The sequence below is a fragment of the Cygnus atratus genome, chromosome 17, assembly GCF_013377495.2.
Source record: "Cygnus atratus isolate AKBS03 ecotype Queensland, Australia chromosome 17, CAtr_DNAZoo_HiC_assembly, whole genome shotgun sequence".
Taxonomy (NCBI): domain Eukaryota; kingdom Metazoa; phylum Chordata; class Aves; order Anseriformes; family Anatidae; genus Cygnus; species Cygnus atratus.
Genome location: NC_066378.1, coordinates 9,707,512 through 9,729,535, shown reverse-complemented (window position 1 = coordinate 9,729,535; position 22,024 = coordinate 9,707,512). Strand labels below are relative to the sequence as shown.

Here is a 22,024-nt window from a genome sequence, read left to right as displayed (position 1 = left end):
AGATCCCTTAGTAATTTTCACATGAGAACTGTTTTTTCTTCTGACTACTTAGCCAGTTCCAGGTTGGGCTGATATATATACATTCCCCAGTATTTCTCACACTATGGCTGACTACCTTGGCCATCAAGCTAAACTATGTACTACTGTGAAGAGTAGCAGCAGTGTTACTACTGGTGACTGTAATATCTTTTCCCAGAAAGATCACTGCAGAAGATTAAATCAGGAGTTAGGGACCTTCACAACCTCGCATGAAAAATGTTACACAAGTGCAAAGTTATTGCTATTTATTACACAAAAATGGCAACATCAATCTCTGTTCCTAAGTGGGGAGAAAATTCTATAAATATCTGAAACCTTTTATTCCATAGGTGCTCAAGTATTTTAAACTCAAACAGTTTGACCCATCTTTCCAGGAAACTTCTTAAAGGAATTAAATTAGCTGACCAGAAATAAATCTGGGCAATATTCTGCTCCCATTAGAGGCTGATGGCAGCATTCCCACCAACTTCAATAGGATCATAATTTGACCTGCAAAAAGTTACCATATGAGATTTTTAACAGTGTATTAATGTGATTTTGTAACAGTGGACCTCATGTACTTTCTAGCAGAGTAAAGCACTCCTTACCTAGCATTGTTTTAGCATTTGTGTTATCAAGATATTTTTAAAGTACTTGAAAGGAATATATGAAATCTAATGTGACATACAGCTGTTGGACAAATTGTAATTGCATAACCGATGTTAGTTAGATTGTTTTTCGGAACATGTTAAATGACATTACTTTAATACAATTCAGAAATCTTTCCAGTAGTAACACAGAAGAGTAAAAGCAGAATATATTAAGCTCCTGATCATACAAACCTTCTCTTACATGAATAGGGCTGGCTTATATGAGCAATTGTCTCTTACTCCTATTATGACACTGTGCTAAAGAACTTTATAAATGAGCCAGCTGCATGACTGCTGGAAAAAAAAGATTTGGAGGACTTTTTCTTGCTATTGTTTACAGAGGATGCTAGTAGCCAAAAGTCCTTTTCTCTGCAGTGCAATTTTGACAATGTTGAATTCTTTCCTTAATGTTCTAGTGGATAGTTCAAATTCTTGGCATTTGCATATATTGAGTCTTATAATACCTGGGTATTATTTCAACTGCTTCCAGCAGAAGTTTTATGTACCTATCTGATATTTGACTTTGAAATACAATGAAAGTTTTCTTTATTGTTGTAATCTAATGCCCGTGACAATTTTCTATTTTTGATACCATTCTGATTAGACAACTCTTCTGTTTATTGCTAGCCTTTCTTGTTTTTCTCCCATTCATCATAATTTCATGCAATTATTTTCATTCCATGTTTCTTCTCTTAAATACTTGAAGCATCATAATCTGTCCATCATGTTAATCCATTTTATTTGTTGAAGTCATTGTGTGTGAAGCCAGATTTATATCTCTCAATGTATTTGTGTTGTAAGAGGCAGTGTCAGCAAATTAATTTTTTGGTTATCATAGCAATAAAAGCAGTAGAAGCAATTGAAGGGAAAAAAAAAACACAACTTAAAATATAGCAAAGAAAAAAATATGTGGCCATGTTCAGGTTTTATAATATGACCTCTAGTTTTCCATGCATTTTCTATTGAATTTTTATTTTTATTTATTTATTTTTTTGAGCATCTGCCTTTTCCTCCTGTGAGCCCGGTTGGTCTAAATCCCCAGTCAATGCCAGTCAATGTCTCTATTTACTTATGCAGGCTTTCCATCAAGATCTATTTGCCTGCCTAAGGTAAATAATTACTGTGTGCATGATACTTTTAAATTATCTAAATGGGAAGGGAAAAAAGAATAAAATTTTATTGTTGGATACCCAAATTAATTTGATGGCTCTCAAAACTATAGCAGGCAAAATGGTTCTAGGTAGAAACCCTGTAATGTTGATTCTGTCCTTTTAAACCTGTTGATAGTGTATGTTTACCAGCAGCCCTTAGACTTCAGAGCTGCAGAACAGATGAGCTTAATGCCCCACCTGGAGATCGTCTCCTTCAACCCCCTGGGTGGCTCATGAGGAGGGTGAGCTGGAGCCAGTTGCTCAGGGCTTTCTGGTTGGGGTTTGAATATCTCCAAGGATGGAGGCTCCATAGTCCCTCTGGACAACCTGTTCCAGCATCTGACCCTCTCATAATTTTTTCTTTAATTATTTAAAAAGCTTTTTCCTTACATTTAAGTAGAATTACTTGTGTTTTAATTTGTGACCATTACCTCTTATCTTTCCACTCGATACCACTGGGGAGAGTCTGGTGTTATCTTTGCTCTTTGGGGTGTTTATTCACACTGATAAAATCCCTGAGCCTTCACTTCTCCTTATTGAGCAATCCCAGCTGTCTCAGCCTCTGCTGGTGTGTCCAGTGCCTTCAACATCTTTGTGGCCCTTCACCAGGCTCACTCCAGTATGTCCATGTCTAGTGCTAGGGAACCCAGAACAGAACATATAACTTGAACTGACCATAACTTTTGCACCAGTGTAATGATTTTTGTTATAACTGCACAGCTCCTTACTGACCTCATTGTATTCAGAGCCCTTTATCTGGTTGCAGTTGTACTGTTTCATAGTTTTTCCTTTTCTGTTCCTGTCAGGAATTAAAAATGGTTTTAGTGACACTATATTTTCTTATGTAGTTAAAGGATGCAACACTTGTGTACTACTTACAAATTATTGGAGACAGTTGATCATATGTTAATTTTAAAGGCCGCTGACCAACATCTATGATCTGTGTAATGTTGAGAGATATGAACTGGTCAATTCATTTCTGATTGTGTTTATTCATTGTTTTGCTTATTTGCTTATTTTTTGTTGTTTCACCCAGCTCTAAGAATCCACAACTTCACTGTGCTTCCTTCCCATAACTCTACCTTTGTATATACCAATGACTCTGCCTACTCTAACTTCTCTGCAACTGTAGGTGAGGATTTACATTTTTTTTTTTTGTTCTGCATTTGTCAAGCTTGGATGGTTCTTGTAACACTGGATTCAAAGTTAACACTGAGTTTTGGTTCAATTGCTCATGTGGTAAAGATCTATGCGTACACTGAGATAAATGAAAAAGCACTCCTGCAATTTTAAGTGAATTACTCAGAATTACTGGGAGACGCATCCCCTTGCTAAGCAGTCTGTAGAAGGATGGAACCCAGCAGCCCTCAAAAACCTAAAATATTTTTATTAAACTTAAAAGAAACAGAAGATATTTCAGAGGAACATATAAGAACAAATACATTGATTTATTTTTTCTTTCAAGATGAAAAGAAAAAATGTCCTTTAAAAATGAGTATGAAATGGTGAAAAAGAGATAAAGACAAGTGCAAGTGAATTTTCCAATCCTGAAAGTAATCTTGTCAACCACAATATCTTTGGTTAACATATAAATAAAAAAATAAAAAAACGGACACAAATCTTAGATATATTTCTTTTTACATCAACGTACTAGTATATAAAAAGAAGAACAGAAAATAACATTCCATGCAGAAACCTGCCAGATTGGAAACTAAGCTTAAGCTGGTGTAGGTATAACTAAAATCATTTAATTGAAGTCGTCAGGGTTTAGACTTGGGCAATTGAAATATGACCTTTTGTCCACTTAACAATTAGGTATTAACTCATATCTATTTGTTGAAAAATCTGACATGAGGAGAAAGATGAAAATGGTAGAACTGTCATTTTGGGTTGCTCCAATACTGGGAGGTCTGTATTAGAACACTAAAAACACTATTTTTCTGCTCTCTAAGAGTAAAAGTATGCTGGCAAATGTGAACTCTATTAATAATGAACTTCAAACGACCCTAATTTCTTTCAGTCCTCACTTATCTGCTTTATAGGCCATTTGCATAGTTCTCACATAATAAGATGTATTCAATATGAACATTAAAAAGAGTGATATTAACAGCAAAGGAAATGCTATGGAAACAGGAATACATTACCTTATGGTATTTATTCTGGCTAGATTAATTCAGAATTTAAGTGACTTAAAAAGAACTTAGAAATATTTGCTTCACTCTATACCACTTTAATTTTTAAAAGGAACTGAATTTTATCTGTCAGTTAGACAACTTGATGTCTTCTTGCTCAAAAGCAGGGGAAGATACTTGAAAATTGTGATATTTATGTTGAGATTGGGATGAACTAAAAAAATTTTTGGACATATGTTCACTGAGGTTTATACTATGGTGCAGCTGCCGTGTCCCTGAGTGGTGTTTTCCTATGGATGGGCCAGCATTATGACAGTCCTTACTCCCACTTGTTGTCTGCAGCTGGGAAATGAGTTTCCCTTTTGCACAGGTTGCATTAGGAGATCCACCAACACAAAGCGGTGACAACAGTATCTAGTGACAACCGGATAGATGGTGTCTCCCTAGTGCTACCTGTGCCACTCTGACACCGTGCTCTGCTGTGCAAAAAGTTCAGGTTAAGTCAGGTAGATGTACATATATAAAGACTGAGGGAAGTCCCTTATGTGCTAGCCTTTACTTGTTGTAGACCATTTGTGTGCTCCTCATTTCCATTCGGATCTCATTCTGTTTTCAAATATCAAGCAGCACCTCTATGGCAATTCCTGCACTTCACAGAAGACTATGTCCCCATTGCAGATATTTCCCTTTTGAGCAACTCTTCCCCTAGCGCTGTATTTTTCAGAAGAAATTGTAGAGAGGGGTCTTTAAAACTAAGATCCCAAATCTTCACAATCTTTGCAGACCTCCTATTACAAACAATGATATTAAGGCTACATTCTAAACTGGACAATTATCTTCTGTCTTCTCAGAAATAAACTATGGAATATTCTGTGTTATGTGGAACAGTCTTCTTAACTCAGTGGAATTATTTTTTTCCATGATTTCCTATAGTCTTCATTGCTAAAATTAGTCCACTTTTTATCTTGGAACAAACGAGGTGAACTTTCCATTGTCATTTATCAGACAAATTCTCAGACCTTAGCAAGTTTTTCTATGGTAAATGTGTTATGTTATTTTAGTATCATGATGGCTCGCTCATATGTTTTAGCTAGTAGGGGATGAATAAACAGTGCTTTTTAGGGCAGAGATCACAAGAAAATCACAATTAAATCACTAGACAATTAGTCATTGTCCACGTTAGACAAAGAAAAACCCTTTATGAATTATAATGATGCCATACCAAAGGATGTCTGAAAGATATTTTTCTGCCTTTTGAATATAGCTCGTGAGGTATATTTATTGAAATATTTTTTTAAGTAAAATTGGATTTTATCACAAAATTTCCTTTTCAAAAATGAAAAAACCTGTTTTCTTACATTTTTAAATAAATGATTTCTTGACCAACTCTACTTAACAAGAAGCCAGAAGTACTTGTATGATGTGTCCAGAGTTCAGAAGTCTGAAAAGTGTATGGTTTATTCAGACTACTTTGAAATAATGATTTTTAGTTTCTGTTTTGCGTATACGGGTTCTATTAAGAAGTTTTAGTTAAGGAAGAATGTGGGTGAGGCACATAAATATAATTTTTTAAAAACCTTAAATGAAAGAAATATCTGTTAGATTATTTTTTTTATTAAAAAAAAACAAAACACAACTACCAAGCAAACAAACAAAAACCCAAACAACTAAATAAGAAAACCTGTAGTTGAGATAAGATAAGCAAGTGTCTGGGTCTGTTAAAATCACATTTCCAGCAAGTTTTAATTTACATAAATGTTAAATTATATTTTGCTTTTCCTTTAGATATTGTAGAAGGAATGGTGAACAAAGGAATTTATGTTCGTGAAAAGAAAGGAGTTACCTTTCTCTTCTTTGGAAGCTATCAAAATTCTTGCATTAGTAACCCAGAAGTCTGTGGACCTGAAGGTTAGTAAACTAATTAATTAATGTTTGGTTTTCTTTCTCTGTCAAATTATATAATTCAATAATCATAGTTTCTTTCCAAATTGAAACGAACTCTAAAATTCTAGCTTGATGCTTTTATATTGGCTTAAAAAACAATTGAGTGCTGATTGCTGAAAATGTAGTATTTTCTAACTGCAATGTGGATTATAACTAATCACCAACTACTCAGATCAATGATGTACAGTATAATTAATTCAAACAAAACCAGAAATAAGCTTACAGTGCCTGAAATCTTTCATCTGTTACCAAGATTAATGGTGCTACAAAATATGCAGTGTGACAAACAGGTAAGTCGTCCTGCAGTTTTGAAATTTGGGAGTTTGGGAGACTATGTTTACACTGTGGCATTTGAGCAGGAATGCTTTTTTTCAAATTTATCTTTGGAGACAATATTTCTTTTCTTTTTTTTTTTTAAATCTCAGGTGTCTTGGAATCCATTTGCATAAATCTCTTTTCCAGATGCATAAATCTCTCTCTTTTTTTTTTTTTTCCTCTTCCCTTTCTTCTTGGGCACAGGCCACAAAATGACATGTATAATAAGGGTGCACAGGTTTGACAACATGATGATTACAGAAGATTAATATTGTATGTGCAAAACAAGTGTAATACCAGTCACTATCACAATGCATGCACTCGAGACTTAAAATGTAGAAGTAGAAGGGTTAGTGGAAAATGGTGGTTTTCTATATGTAACCTCCAGAAGTCCCTAAGCTTAGGCAATATTACTAACATTGAATTTTTTTGCTTTTATTGGTTTTAGGCCATTCTTCAGGCTGGTGACATTACTTGATATCGGATTTTTTAATTTTTTTATTTTTTTAAAGACATGCATTAATTTTTTAAGAAAGAAGAAACTTGGAGTGCAGATGGTGCACAACTATTACCTGAGAGTATTAGAAAAGGTAATTCAGTATCCCACAGCAGGCATATCTTCTGATACATACAATATCTTTTCATATATTCTTCATACTGCCAGGAAGTAAAAATCATCAATAATTTGTATTATTTGTACATCCATAGTATAACATAATAATGCAAATAATTTATTTTTACAGTACTAGATAATTCCCCCTATCTCACAAAAAAGAACATTAAAAACATAAAACATTGAAATGTTCAACAGATAAAATGTGAAGAAATATAGATAGTGAATACTTAATCATTATAGCAGGTAAAAAAAAAAAAGCCAACACCCTTTTATGTAAAGGAGGTATCTGTTTTTCTCTGTATCAACTAAACATGTGATGATGATCTCTAATTTTATTTGAGCATACTGTTGCTTAAATATGTTTTGATGTCCATTTGTTGCATTTGTGTGGATTTGGTGTTAAGTACACTTAGAAGGGAATGCTTTCTGAGATGATCTTGGGATCTTTCCAGATGAAGTATTACAATCTAAATATTTAATGAAACAAAAATCCCAATAGTTTTTTCTAGCATAAATTTAATAACATTTCAGAACTCTTGTTCTGACTTGAGAAAACATATTTTTCTTGTTTTTGAAATGTTGAAACCTTCCCCTCCCCCTTCTTTCTCAAGCACTTTTTAAATAATGGTTTTCTCTGAGCAGTTTTGGGCTCATTAAATTGGCATTTTTAGCCAAAAGAAACATTTGTGAAAGATGCAAGAAAAGGTTCTCTTAATCATTAGTTTAAATACAGTAGAAAAAATAATAAAGAATAAAATAAAATAATAATAATAATAATAAATAATAAAATAATACAACAATACAATAATACAATAATAAAATAATAAAAAATAATAAAGAATAAAAATAATAAAGAGCTCTGCAACATACAAGACACCTTCTTGATGGGCTTTCCTACCCACATACAATTCCTTCTTCCTTGAACCTTTCAGCATAATGAGAAGTTTCTTTAGTGTTTGTTTTGTTAGCACCTCATGAAATTACTCAAGCATCTTAAAGCACAGTGAATATGGAAGAAGCTAGGGAGATGGAAGTAGCCCACCATTAAGCTTTTTGCTCTTAGTCTTTAGCTATCTAACCTGTGACACAGAAATACAAATATTCTGAAAAAGTAATATTTTATAACTGTATGACAGGTTTCCTGTTGATTTGAACAGAAATTGGGTATCTGAATTCCTCGGTTGGTTTTGAAATACCTTAGCTTTTTACCTCTTAGATAGCTCTGTGAACACAAAACTTGTTTCTGATAACTAGAAAGTTTAATGAAGCTTGGAAATCTGGGCCATATATGTGAGAAGACCTATGCTCCCTCTTAAAAGTTGTCAGGGACTGAATTTTATTTTGTGTGCAATTCTAAAGACCACAGTTTAAATAAACAAACTTGTTTGATTCTTCTAATGCCAGGTTTTAAATTTATTGTGAAGAACCATAGAACAGTCTGCCCTAGGATGCTCAAGTTCCCAAAATGGTTAACTGGGAAGTCTCAGATCTTCACATCTCCCTTGGTACAGACCAATAACAGGAACAATAATGTCAATTATCGTTAACAATTATGTTCCTTAATGTCCTATTGGAAACACTTATTGCTGTATTATGGATAAGTACTATAATTAAAAATAAGAGATGCTGTCAATAGAATAGTTTCTGTATATGTAGTCTGTAGTTTTGTTTTTTTTTCTTTGCTTGTTTGCTATTAATGAGAGATTATTCAGAGAAGCAATAACAGCACATAAAATTTGAAGTACCTTTCTTAATGATGAACGCAATTCTCTTTGACTTGAAGACGCCTTCAAAGGTTTAGTCATCAGGTGCAGTCATGCATATTATTGTAAATAAGTCTGCAGCATATTTTTAGTTATAAGTTCCCCTTCTTGCTCTTTTATGACTATATATTTTTAGTTTTTCTTCTCTAAAGCTAAAAACAGGGCTTACCTGCTCAAGACTAATATGAGCATCTGGTGACACAAAACTTAATATGTTTAACCCAAAATTATCTATCTGGAAAAAACTGCTTTTCTAAATTTCAGTGGAGTTTTTATTGTGTGCCTTACTCAGTCTTTAAGTTTTGGTATTTCATGAAGTGATAGAGTGCACATAAGAAGGATTTAGATCCACAGTCTTTTCATGGCTACAGAATGATCAGTGGCTACAGGGTAGTCCAATAGGATGGACAGTCAAAGATGGGGGAAACCAACTCCAGTGCAGACATACAGTAGAACTTGGTCTCTCTACATCATTTAAACTTCAGCTCTGCAGTCTCTAAAGATGGGATAACAACACTTCCACAGAAGCTTTGTGAAGATAGCTGGGAGAAGATCATGAGACACTTGGTCGAAAGAATCACATCAATAGCAATAATTGCTTGACATGATCAGCCTTGGTGGCCCTTTCACCAGGGTGTTGAAGAATTGTATGTAGGTGCAAGGGAAATGTGTAGCTTTCTGGAAAGAGGGTTGGATTAGCATTTCAACCTATTACTTGTTTGCTAAAGACACTGAAACATGAACATGGGCCGATGAGGATATTGCGACTTGCTTACAGCAGACATAAAATTCTTCAGTTGGGAGTTCACAGCATTTATAGCTTTAAACCCATATACAATGAGATCTAACAAACTGAGACTGATGATGTTCATATACTGATTGATTTCTAAGAGGCTAATGATAATTGATTAACCTTTCCATGGTGGTTATTTTATCATGCATAAAGCATTTAGGGAATGCTGTATAGCTCATATAAATAAATGGGTGCTGCCATGAGAATAAACAGGAAGATCAGTTAGGAGTTACTCCATAGATAATTATTATATTATTGCAGGATAAATTTTTAACTTTTCTGCTAACTTAATGTGACAAAAAATATGTGAAATGGTATAAAAAATTATGTTCAGGAGTGCAGTGGGGGGGAATATTTCTGGTGATTCTATTGATTTATGTGAGACTTTTAGATCTTTGATCAGAGAACTGTGAAACAAAACAAAACAAACAAAAAAACCCCAACAATCAAACAAACTATGGTTTTAACAAGAAATAGACATAATAATTTGAGGACTTCATTAGCCTGTGCTGGGCTAACTGATAGTAAATTGGCAAAGTTCATATAGTTTGGGCAACCTGCAGGTATTGGTCACTATAAAAACATCCGGACATGTTAGACTACATCAGACTACATTTCAAAAGAGCCCAGTCAGCAGGTCAAGAGCAGTGGCTGACAGGTCAAGTAAGTCCATCAGAGGCCTATGTAGATAGCTTAGGGGGCTAGACCATATGACATGGGAGGGAAGTCTAGGACTTTAATATTCACCATAAAGCAAAGAGAATGCTGAGGACTGTCTTCAACTACCTGATGAGTGGTTAAAGAAATAGTTGGTGTCGAACAGTCTTGGAGGTGCACTAACTTTTGAAGTAACTAACTTGAGCATCATAAAGTAGAGTTATGATTATGAGAGTGTGAGAGGCAATACAGACAAGTTGTAGCACAGGGAATTCTGATACGATCTAAGGAAAAAGCTCTTTGCAGTGCCAGCAGCCAAGCATGTGGACGGTTTGCATAGAGAGGCTGTGTAACCTTCACCTGTAGAGATGTTTGAAAATCAGCTGAGCTCTGATGTTGACCCTGCTATAAGCAAGCAGTTTAGACTGTGATCTCCTGGGTCGTTTCCAAATTTTGAATCTTTCTGGCAAAACCTCTTCCACTTCTGTACCTCATATCTTTTTTTCAACCTGCTTTGAACTCAGGTTTAATTCTTAGCACTTAGCACTATAAATTCTGAGATGAACACTTTCAGGAGCTATTTAGTCAAGCCATTTTCTTTGTAATTGCATTTAGCTGTAGAACCTCAGCAGCAGAACGAGTAACAACTTCTGAAGTGTGTGGGACATTTAGTTTGCTACTTATGTTTCTGTTGAGCCCTTTGAGATAACTTTTATTAAGGAAACAGAAATCTTTAGAGAAATATTTCTTCACTAGTGTGCAATCTGAAGAGCTCTTCAGTTTTTAGAATACAACAGTAAAATGGTGGATTCAGCAGAATTATTTGTGAACAAAGCTGATCGTGTGCACTTGCAGAATTGCACTTGCATTTTAGAGAGGTATTCTTTGTTGCTGTGTAGGTGAGAATCTTGCAGCTGTGACTGTGGCTCTGCATGTGTTGGTATACTTTTCTTCTACATTGTTTCTTTGCTTTCAGCAATTACTGGAGCACTGAAGTGTGAAAAGACAGGTAATAACATTTTAAGAATAATTAAAGTGTAGTCAGGAATGGATGCTACTCAGTAAGCATGGGTATGCTGGCAGCCAGTACCTTGGAAGTAGTCAATGTACTGCTTCTTGCTCTACGGGCATGTGGTATCCATCACAGAAAGTTATAGGTGCTGGGTGAGAAAGTGGAGTTGAGATCAATGTGTTCTGAAATAAACAACAGTCACAGGAAGGAAAGAGGATCATAGCAAGGGTGAGAAGGGTAAGGAGACTGGAGAGAGAGGCATAGGGAATAGAAGCATAAATCTGCTTCATTACTGCTGGTGCTCAAGGAGCTTTAGTTTTAACTGAGAGAAGCTACCCAGGAGGAGATGATTGCTATTCTGTCTTGGGTACGTGCATGTGATGCAAAAGCAAGGAATAGATGTTTATTTGGTTTATACTATTAGAGCATTTTTCATTCAAAAATGCAATCCTTTTTTATGCTAGCAGAGGATTTGTCTTAAAAAACATTCCCACTCTCTGCATTTTACAATATTAGAAGCTTTCAGTTACATTTGTTTTTCATTAAATATCGCCTCTTACTTGCTTCCATCAGGAGTAACATTTTCCTTTTTCTGGAAGACTCAAGACCAGCAGGCTAAGTTTCCCCCTGCCTCCGGTGGACAAGTAATTTCCAGTGGTTTCAAAATCTGTTCAAATGAAGGTGAAGGTTCAGTAGAATTTTACACACGTGGGAATGCAATGATGAAGTGGAAAGCAAGCTTTAGTCCACCAGGTAAATTTTTTTTTCTTCATCCATTTTTTCATTATATTTTACATTGTTCTTGCAGAGAGATGTAATGGTAAGAGCACATCTTCAGGAAAGAGAAGTAGGTATATAAAGATACCTACAGATTTCTGTGCTTAAGAGTTCTCTTGATGGGGGGGAGGGAGAGAGAAAATATGATCAGAAAACTCAGTGATACTGTACTACAGAACATTTGCTGTTCAGCAACAGTACATGGACCTGACTTCCATTTTTCTGAAGCAGAGTTCTTATTGACATCAATATATTAATGGGTGCTTAGAAGGAAACAGCTGGGTGAGGAATGCAGGTTAATCCTTAGGAGTTCTCCATATATTCTAAAACCGGATATGTGTGCAGGCCTCCACTGCATCCTAAATAAAGACTTTATTTGGTAACTATCTAACTGGGTGCTGTGTGCTTTGGTCATTTCATTAGCTGTTGAGTATCAAATTTTGCATGTCATGGCATAGTATCAATAAGCATTTTGGGATATCACATATCGTACTGCTTCTATCTAAACTATTGTTGGGAATGGTATTACCTAGCGACTGAAAAAAAATCTGGATTTCTAGTAATGCTAGTGACAGTCACTAAGTCTTTTCTTGCCTTAATTTAACTGTCTGCAAACTGGGAATGTAGGACTTTCTCACCTCATAGTAGCAAAGTCTTATAAAGTATAATAAATCAGTTTAGAAATCCAGTTTTAAGAGAAAAACTGTTAAATGGTATAAATAATTTGCATATTTGTGGATTATTCAATCCAAATAAAAATTAATATTATGTTTTCAGCCTTTGAAGTGTAACAAAGAAACTGGCAGCTTATAATTAGCCTATTTTCCCGTTCTTTCATTCTTGCAGTCTTTATGGAGCTCTTGCTGAATTGTACTTTGAGACAGTATTGAAGAGAGTTCAAGTCTTGGCCAATAGTACTCACCAAATGTAATTTATGGAACTGCAGTGAGCCCAAGTAAGAGTTCAGACAAAAGCTAAGAGGCATTCTGCCAAAGTATGGGCTTCCCCATGTGTATAAAGATTAATACACATGACATCAGCATTCCATAATTCGCTCTTAGCACTTACTATATAGCTCTATAGCATAGCCCAAGTCAGCAAAAACTTCTTGAATAGGAGAGACACTAAATGGAAATGATTCATTGATTTTACTGTGACTTAATGTTTTGCAGGTCCTTATTGGACTCATATTCTCTTCACTTGGAAATCAAGAGAAGGACTGAAAGTCTATGTCAATGGAACTCTAAACACTTCTGATCCAGAAGGGAAAGTTTTCTATGATTACGGAGACCCCAAGGCAAATCTGCTGACTGGGACAGAGGGGGATCAAACTAAGCGCTATGTGAATGGGGCATTTGATGAATTCATTATATGGGAAAGGGCACTCACCCCCAATGAAATTGAGCAGTACTTTACAGCTGCTGTTGGTGAGTATATACATTGTTGTAGTCAAAGGTTGTCTTTTGCAAAAGTTGACTTAAAAATGTTAAAATGTTTAGTGTGTAGGATTTGTATTTTTTTTTCGTCTTTCAGCCATTGAAAGTAGTTTGTAGAGGCAGAAAAATGCAGATATTAAAGTCATTGAAACATTCAGCTGTCTTTGAATATGCAGTCTTTTCATCTGGGCTTCTAGCTCCTTTAAAATGTCAATATATATATATAAATAAAATAAAATTATCGAGACCAGAAGTATACAGCCATTGTTAGGTCCCCTAAGATCAAGTGAAGAAGAGCAATAATTAGACTTGAGGCAGAACAGTATTAAGAAATATCAACCACAGTTTTCTAACACTCTGGTTATCGTGTAACTTTAGAGGCAAATCACTTAGTGATTCCAGCAGATGTGGATAACAGTACTTATCCCACCAGTTCCTGAAACAATAAAGATTTAATAACTAATGTGTATTTGTGAAATGAAAAGAAAGATATCAGTTGAAACATAATACACACAGAAGAAAATCAGGATTTGAACAAAGATTTAGAAGACAGTGGCCAGTAATCTGTCAGGCATGCTATGGATCTTTATTATAAACTTTTCAGTACAAGAAAGGCTGTTGCTATTAAGTGTTTGTGTGTGAGTAACAATTAGAAAACATCCATCTGAGTAATAAAGCTACGGGGCATCTGGAACATTTGGCTTCACTGGCAGTTTCCCTGCTTTCACTTATTCTTACTGGGTTACTGAGAGGTAAAGCAGTTATACCCATCACTCTTGTGCTTTTAAGCACATGCGAAACATTTTCACAATGAAAACTCTGAATAACACAGCTGATGCAAACCTGGAAATAAGAATGAATGCATTTGTAACATCCAGGTTTGATTTTAGCGATCAAATTAAATGCCAAATGTATTAGAAAAATATAGAGTAGTTTAAGTAGAATTGAAACCACTGAAAAGGAAACCCTTCATTTAATATGTAATGAAGCAGCCTATTTGCTTTGCAACACAAATGATAGAAATCAAGTTTTTTTGTTTTACAATGTGGTTTTTATGAATGTCTTCAAACATTCTGAGAGAATTTGTCTGATATGGGAAAGTATAAATTTTTTATTCCATGTTGAAAATCCTACCTTCACTCTAAAAAATAATGAAGGCATCACAGAAAGGTCTTTCCAGGAATGCAAATGCTGTTCTGGATGTAAGTTTCCATTCCTCTATATTTCACTTTGGAAAAGGGCAGTTCAGTCTTACTGAATATAGTTCAGAATATATAGTTGCTTTTGTTAATGCTAATAACTAAACTTTCTAAGACTGCAGTAACAGTTTGTCCCTTTGATTCTTCTGAAGTCTAAATTTTTGGAATGCAATGCAGAATTTTATAGTACTCTTCCTCTCCATTCTTGTTGATTTTTGGAAAGCTACATAGCAGACTCCCTGATTTCTACATTGAAATGTTCCTGCTGTTCTACGAGTTCAACACAATTTGCATTTTTATTTTTATTTTTAAACCTTGGTCCAAAGGTCTTGAGGGTCATGAAGAACTGTGAGTTTTCAGTGAAAAACTTAAAATTTCTTACATCTAAATTGAAAGAAAAGCTTGATGAGCTTGCTTTTTTTTTCTTTTGTACTCTAATAGTACTGACTTTTTGCTTTTTCTCTCAAAACAGTAGACTGATTAGATTTTTTTTGGTTTAATTTCCAATTTGAATTAACTATGAAGCTAGGGCACTCTCAGAGGAAGTAATGGATATTATGATACAAATCAACACAGTAAACCAAACCTTGGTATCTATCGACCTTGTAGAACTTAAAGCAGGGATGAAGCTGAGCTAACGTGGTCTAACATAAGAAACTTAATAGGACAGCCTGTTCCTTAACAGAATGAATAATCATGTTACATTTGGATCCATGAAAATAATGTGTCCAATATATGCTGCTGCTGTTTGATTGTGCTGAAATACCATACTCCTGGGCAAACATAAATTCTTGGGAAGACATAGATTAGAAGAAAATTTTATTTCTCTATCACAAATGACCCATAAATCTCCTTGCACAGAAAGGAATCAATATTTTTAAAATGGAGTAGCTGGAAACCATCCCAAAATGAGTTTATTCTTTCTGTCTCAACAAATCATTTATGACATGCTTATATGGTAATTTTCAGTGGGTATAATGCTAAGGGGTGCTAAGGGGATATTCATCAGTTAAGCCCATCTGATTAACAGCAACCTTGCTGTGACTTCAGATCAACTTAAAAACACCTAATAGAGACATTATCCACAATATTCTTCTACTACTACTGAAAACTGTTTTGACTCCTTGACCCTTGTTGTTTTATTATTTTTTTGTTTTTTTTTTTTTGTGGAAAACTAAAATGCCACATTAGGTTTAATATGCCACCATTTTTACCACTCTTGTTCTTTTATTTGACTGATACCTCTGTTTTCATGAAAGAGACGGAAATATTTGGCTTTCATTTTTTCTCACTGATTTTTTTTTTTTATGCAGAAGTCTTTCTGAACTTGTCTGTATGTGCATGATTTTATTTGACACTCAAGCACTTTATATTCAAGATATAAAGAATTATTTAGACAAATTAGCATCTATCTGGGCACCATAGCTGATACTTGAGTCTCATTTTTTTCTGATGTCTGAGTCTTCCTAGTCCCTTTTCTAAAGAATTTATCATATACACATAATACAGCAAGAGGATATATGAAGTTGTCAGAAGTGCCTACAGATTTCTATTTAGTCCTGATAAGACATAGCAAATTTTTTGGATTTTTTAGCCCCTAAATACTTTGCCTTAGTGGTGGAAGAGGAACTAGAGAAGAAAGATGGATGACAAAGTTTTAATCTTTCAGTTGTCTTTTTTTTTTTTTTAATTGAGATAAAACACTTGAAACTTCCTGTTTGCAAAGAAAAATTTAATTTTAAGTGTTTAAGAATTAGACTAAATTACATTCTTATCTGTATAAAGATGTGGATATAAAATTGATGAGAGAAACAGTACATGAAACTGTTTAAACAAGACTATGTAGCTCTAGTGCTGTAAATAAATAAACTGCACAGAACAGCAAATATAATGCTTTAAGTTAGAACTGCTTGAAACTGCAGTGGGAATATATATATACACACATACACACACATTTTAAACTCATTTCTGTATGTATTTTCCCTAGGTGTGCAAGTTTTGCTTTCTTCAACACTTCCGTGGTCTATGATGACAACTACTGCAAAACCTTTGGTAGGACAGTCCACGTAACTCTTTTCTATAGTATTAGAACTTGTTACATATTACAGGATTACAGATCCTCTCCATTTTACTATTTTCATTAATGGCACTTATTTTAGTACTTCAGTACTAAAATGCATTGTTAGCATTTGCAGCCACTATTGGAAGATGGGAGAACTCTCCTTAATTGTAGGACACATAATGGGAAGTCACTGTTAAATAAAAATAATTTCTGTACTAAAAAAAAAAATGTGGAAACTTCTGAAGTATTTCACTGAGTTCTGAAGAAAGAGCAAATTCAAAAAAGTTTAGATAACTTTTCTTATTTCCTCTAAAAATTAGAAGAAATTGCCCACCACAATAACAAAGCTAGTTTCCATTTCTTTACAATGTGCTTAATGAAAAAGATTTAAACAAAACTTATTTTTCATATGCAGTCTCTATACAATTAGCTGTAGTAAGACTACATGCAATTGGTTGTTCCAGGGTATTTTTACTTTCTTGGTATCTGAAATGTCAAATTTCTATTAGTTTTCTTCTTGTTCACAGAAACCATATCAGATAGGACCTGAGTTGCTAATGAACAAATGAAGCTGTGCATGTATATTCTGACTCTCCTGTCTATCCGTTCATGTGCTTTCCTTTTTCCCTTAGTTTACGTATTCTACTGTGTGTAATCACAGCAGTTCGCTAAGCCTCAGACTACAGGAAAACAAACAAAAAGCAACAATACAGAAACAGTAAAGAAAAACCTTTCACATCCAGTGATACTGGGCTCTGTGGTACGGGTTGGGAAGTGAACTGTTCCGCTTAGGCTTTATGGCCAGAGAAATGCTTACAATAAGTCTTGAGGTTGTGCTGCTCAGAAATACTAGTGATTCCAGGAGAACTAAAAACTGTTCTTCAGCTCCCTTTTGAGCTAACACCATAAATAATGTCTGCTGTTTGGAATGAGTTCTGATGGTTTTATCTCTCTCCCTGAGCTGTCTACAAATGCCTATCATCCCATCATAACTAACCTGACCAAGGAGAGAGGGAACTTCCGCTCCCCCAACACCATGCTGGACTACCTGGAAAATGTGTCATTCAGCTTGCCCAACAAATCCTTGTCAGAAAATACTGCTCTAAGCCTGACAGAGGTAAACTTCTTTTAAATCTGTGTGTAGAGCCAGATAACACTGAAATTTCTTCAGGAGCTAGAATATAGAATGCAACTTTGAAAGTTTTTGCTGATTGCAGAAAATACATATGAAAAAAGCAGTGGCTATTTAGGGAGTAGCAAACAGCAAGCTTCAACCAAAGAAAAGGTTCAAAGGTCACTAAAACAAATTAGTTCTTGAGGACCTTACATAATACTTAATTCTTATAAATATTTGTAACTATGACTGCACATTAAAATTATTAGTTAAGCAGAAAACATAGGAGAAAATTTCTGATTGATTTTTTTTTTCAACTATAAGTGTATTCAATAAATTATATATTATTCTGGGAAAAAAAAAATAAATCAGCATTTCTCTGCACAGCCCTGATGATTCAAAATGCAGCTGAGTATGGCAGTCCCCTGTCAGGCACAAGGCATAAAGACATTGTAATCCAAGTAGTGACAGCAGCAAAATGGAGGCATGGTTGAACTAATGGCAAACCATCATAACTTTGGTTCCGGGAGCACTCTAGATGTGGCTGCATCACAGTCTGGTGCAGGGTAACCACCCAAGCATATGCTTACAACTTAATATTTCAGATCCATACTTGTACTGGAAGGTTAAAATATTATCAGTTACTGCTGTCTGCCCAACTTTTATTTTTTCTTTAAAAGCTTTTATTTTTCCTGTAGTAAGCAAGCAGAGGGTAAGTTGTGCCTGTCCTCCTTTTGTAAAGTCATGCATCACTCTTGCTGGACTCTGAAATAGCAGGGCAGAGGGATGTGTCCCTCTCTGCCAGTTCTGTACTGGAGGTGGAAAGCTATGGGAGAAGGCCTCTTTGTGGTGTAGGTATCTTCAGCTTTTTTCAGTTAATGGCTTTATTTTGCACCAGGGATCCAGTCACAGCCAGGACTTCTGTGTAGTCATATCACAGATCTGAAAACTGGTTCATGGCAATATGAAGTCTAAAGCTTACCTCAGTGAATGTTATTTGTTGAGGCTAATACCAGCCCACCACCCCTCCTCTTTCCCTCTCCTTTCTCTCCCCAACAAAAAAAAAAAAAAAAAAGGAAGAAAAGAAAAAGGATTTTCTGCAGTCTGAACTGCAGACAAGGGGGTCACTTTCTGATGACATAAAGTTGGCCTTCTGTAAAATGATGGACAGCTAATTCCCTGATTTCAGCAGGCTAGAAAGCTATTATTACAGTAATCAGCTCTGGCCTCACCAGTGATTGTTTCTTTAAGCCCGTGGGTAATACCAGGGTGACAAGGATTATTTATTCTAACAAAAAAATATAAATAAATGCTTCTGAAAAATACATGGGCAGCATTTGATAGTTTGTGTTAAAGGCTTAGCATTTGCAAACTGTAAAGCTTGGATTTTGTGGATCACATTTTAATATGGAGCAAAAACCATTCTAAAAAGCTCTAATACATTGTTTCCTTTGTTTCACTGAAAATTTTATGTGGGCTCTAATTTGAAAATGGAACATCATCCTGTCATATATTGTACCTGTTTCCCACATCATTTCAGTTGCCATTTGGTTGTTCATTCATGCTATCTGCTGCTTTGTGTGCCATGAAAGTGATGTGCAGACAGAAAAACGGGACGTGATTATCTTTAGCAAAGCTATTTTGGGAAATAAACACAAGAGTCCTGATCATACATACAGACTCTGTCACTTGTCTGATTGATGGTTAGGCTTTGTATTGTCTGCAGCTAATTCCCTGAAAGACAAGCACGGAGTGCACATGCTATTTTCTGTACAGTTATCTCTCTACTGGTTGTCACATGCCTCATAGCACAAGAAAATTTGATTTAAGTGATATGCAATAAACTGTCTGATTACTGACACTCTTATAATGTGTTACTTCTGACAAATCTTACATGGCATTCTGGTATAATTCTGCTCTGTCCAGCAGTTCCAGTCCTCCTGCTTTCCCTCCCTTCCCAGTGCCTACTTTTTGGGGGTAATTTTGGAGTGATGATGTGGCCTGGAAAGAGATACTTCCTGATGGGTTTTAAGATGTTTGAACAGAGATGTTTAAGCAGGAATGTGGATTTTTCTTTCAAATTTTTTTTTTTTTTTAATTTTATTTTTCATTTTCGATGTCTCCTTTCCTTCTCCTATTTGTCAGCAAGACTCATTAGGGCAGAGACTGTATTGTGCTGGGCATGAAAAACAGTGCCCACTGTGACCGATCTTGACCTCAAAAATAACCTCTATGTGCAAAAGTTAAGCACATAATAATAAAACAGAACAGGTGATGGGGCCCAGATTTATATGCAGTGCTGTTGAAATATCTAATCTTAGATGAAGAGGTAGTAATGTCATATGAGTTTAGATAAACTAGGAGAATAAATTCTCTTTCGTCTAAGATGTGGTGTTGTCACTGCAGCTGTAGTGTAACAATTGAACTTAAGGAGTTTCATAGCAGTGTTACTTTTAATAAATAAACTATTAATTTAAACTATCACCATTCAAAACATGATGAGAACATCTGCAGTAGGGGGTGACTCTGTGACTTAAATGAAAATGGGTTTTTCATCTTAAAATGAACCTATGGAAATCCTAGCAGAGATGTGCCTTGCATGCCTACTAGAAGATGTAACTGAAGAAAAACAAAGCTATATTATTTGATTCTTTAATCTTTTTAGGCATTTTTAAAAGCCATTGAAGACTTTCTGCTGTTGCCCAACTGGTTCGAAATACCTGAGGTAAGACAAATGGGCTTTGATTTGTAGGTTAATTCAGGTGCATGACTTCACATAGACAGTAATGAAATTGGTTACCTCTATTATTCTTTCTGCTACACCTGGCAGTATGACTTATTTGCTTGTATGTCATTTTCATATTTGAAGTAAAGATCCACAGACAAAACAATTATGTTTTTTTCTTTTATAATTTGTTTTTCAGGGCTACAGTAGGGGAACTGTGTCTGCTCCTGTTTCCACATATTTCAGAATGAACAAAATAACCTAAAACTGCATTTATAAAATAACAGATATTGTCAATAGTCAGTATTTAACCTATCCTGACCTAAATATAGGCTTTTCAGCACTGAACTTTCATAACTGTGTATTTGTTTTGTAGATGGACTTTTTTCAATATACGTGAAATATGTAGTGGTGCTTACCTAGATTAGAGAAGTAAAACTCTGAGAGAGGCTACAACTGATATAGGGAAAAGCAACTTGTATCAGTGATCTTTTTCTTCAAGTCACCTGTCCAACTTTGAGTGTGAAAAACTACTTGCATGAGGAATCCAGGAATTTTCTGAGAATTTTATTTGAATCTCAAGTTTCGTAAAAGAAATCTTTTAAAACAAGAGATGAGGACAGGCTACTAATGTAAATTAGGGTCTTATTGAATCCTAAAAATCTTAGATCTCATAGATGTCTAATGGATTTAAGCTCTTAGCCTAAAATCCTTGGTCATCTCTTGTATGAGTAGATCTCAAATCAAATAGGTTTCTTCATTGAAACATGCATTCACTCTGAGGTTTTATGCATCAAGTTTTAGTGTTAAGGATTGTTTTCCATGGGACATATAAACACTTTAAACACAGCTTTATATTAGGGAATGTTTTTATAAAGATGAAAGAAAGTTGTGGCTATAAATGTATGTAAGATTATGTTTCGATGAGTGTCTGATACAAGTCTTTATATATTGCCATAATAATCTGTTCAGTTCTTGACATCCTTTTGCTCAGTCCTGAATATAATTGACTGCCAAATGCTGAAGGGACCAGAGAGTCCTTTGGAGACACTCTATAAAACATAGTATTTTATAAGATCAGGCTCTGAAGGCATCAATTTATGTAACATTTAATCCACTATATGTGGAAAAGTTTATGGAGAAGTCACATTTGACTTTAGGCAGTCAAACAATGAGTCACACGGGAATTTAGCATTGGCACCTTGGCATTTTGTGCTATGAAACACAGTCTCTTCTGTTGTAGAGCCTTCTCTTTCTTCTTCCCTCAGACTGCTCACATATTTGGAAGTTTAATTCAAACTATTGACAGTGTGATGGTGCATATGACGCGCAATCTGGAAGAGAACACATTACCTCTAACTGTTGAGGGCACATCATCTGTGGCAGGTAGGATTTAGCAGAAATGTTCTCCCTCTCTCTCTGGACTATCTGTGTGTGTTGTAAACACTTCTGTGCATGCAGCTGCTTCTTTGCTAATGTGAAAGTAGAAATCAAAGCAATTTTTTTCTTTTGAATAAAAAACATTTCAGTTGCAGAAAGTCCAGAGGTAATCAGCTCTGACTGTACTTGAACTTTCTTGAGGTTATTTGAGGAAGGGGTTATCATATGAATTCTGTTAAATTAATCCAAGAAAATTATATTAAAGGCATAGTAGAGCACA

The 22,024-nt window shown here is 35.1% G+C and overlaps 1 protein-coding gene across 2 annotated transcripts in view; it reads left to right on the top strand.

The window, feature by feature from the left end:
• Positions 1-22,024, top strand: part of ADGRD1 (adhesion G protein-coupled receptor D1) — a 153,663-nt gene that overhangs the window by 6,350 nt on the left and 125,289 nt on the right. The window contains exons 4-11 of one of the 2 annotated variants that reach the window (XM_035564928.2): positions 2,856-2,951; positions 5,737-5,859; positions 11,625-11,804; positions 13,001-13,255; positions 16,451-16,515; positions 17,487-17,642; positions 20,305-20,364; positions 21,633-21,750. In XM_035564928.2, the coding sequence (XP_035420821.1) occupies positions 2,856-2,951; positions 5,737-5,859; positions 11,625-11,804; positions 13,001-13,255; positions 16,451-16,515; positions 17,487-17,642; positions 20,305-20,364; positions 21,633-21,750 (1,053 nt within the window). The remainder of the gene's footprint in view (positions 1-2,855; positions 2,952-5,736; positions 5,860-11,624; positions 11,805-13,000; positions 13,256-16,450; positions 16,516-17,486; positions 17,643-20,304; positions 20,365-21,632; positions 21,751-22,024) is intronic. The other variant, XM_035564929.2, reaches the window with a different exon arrangement.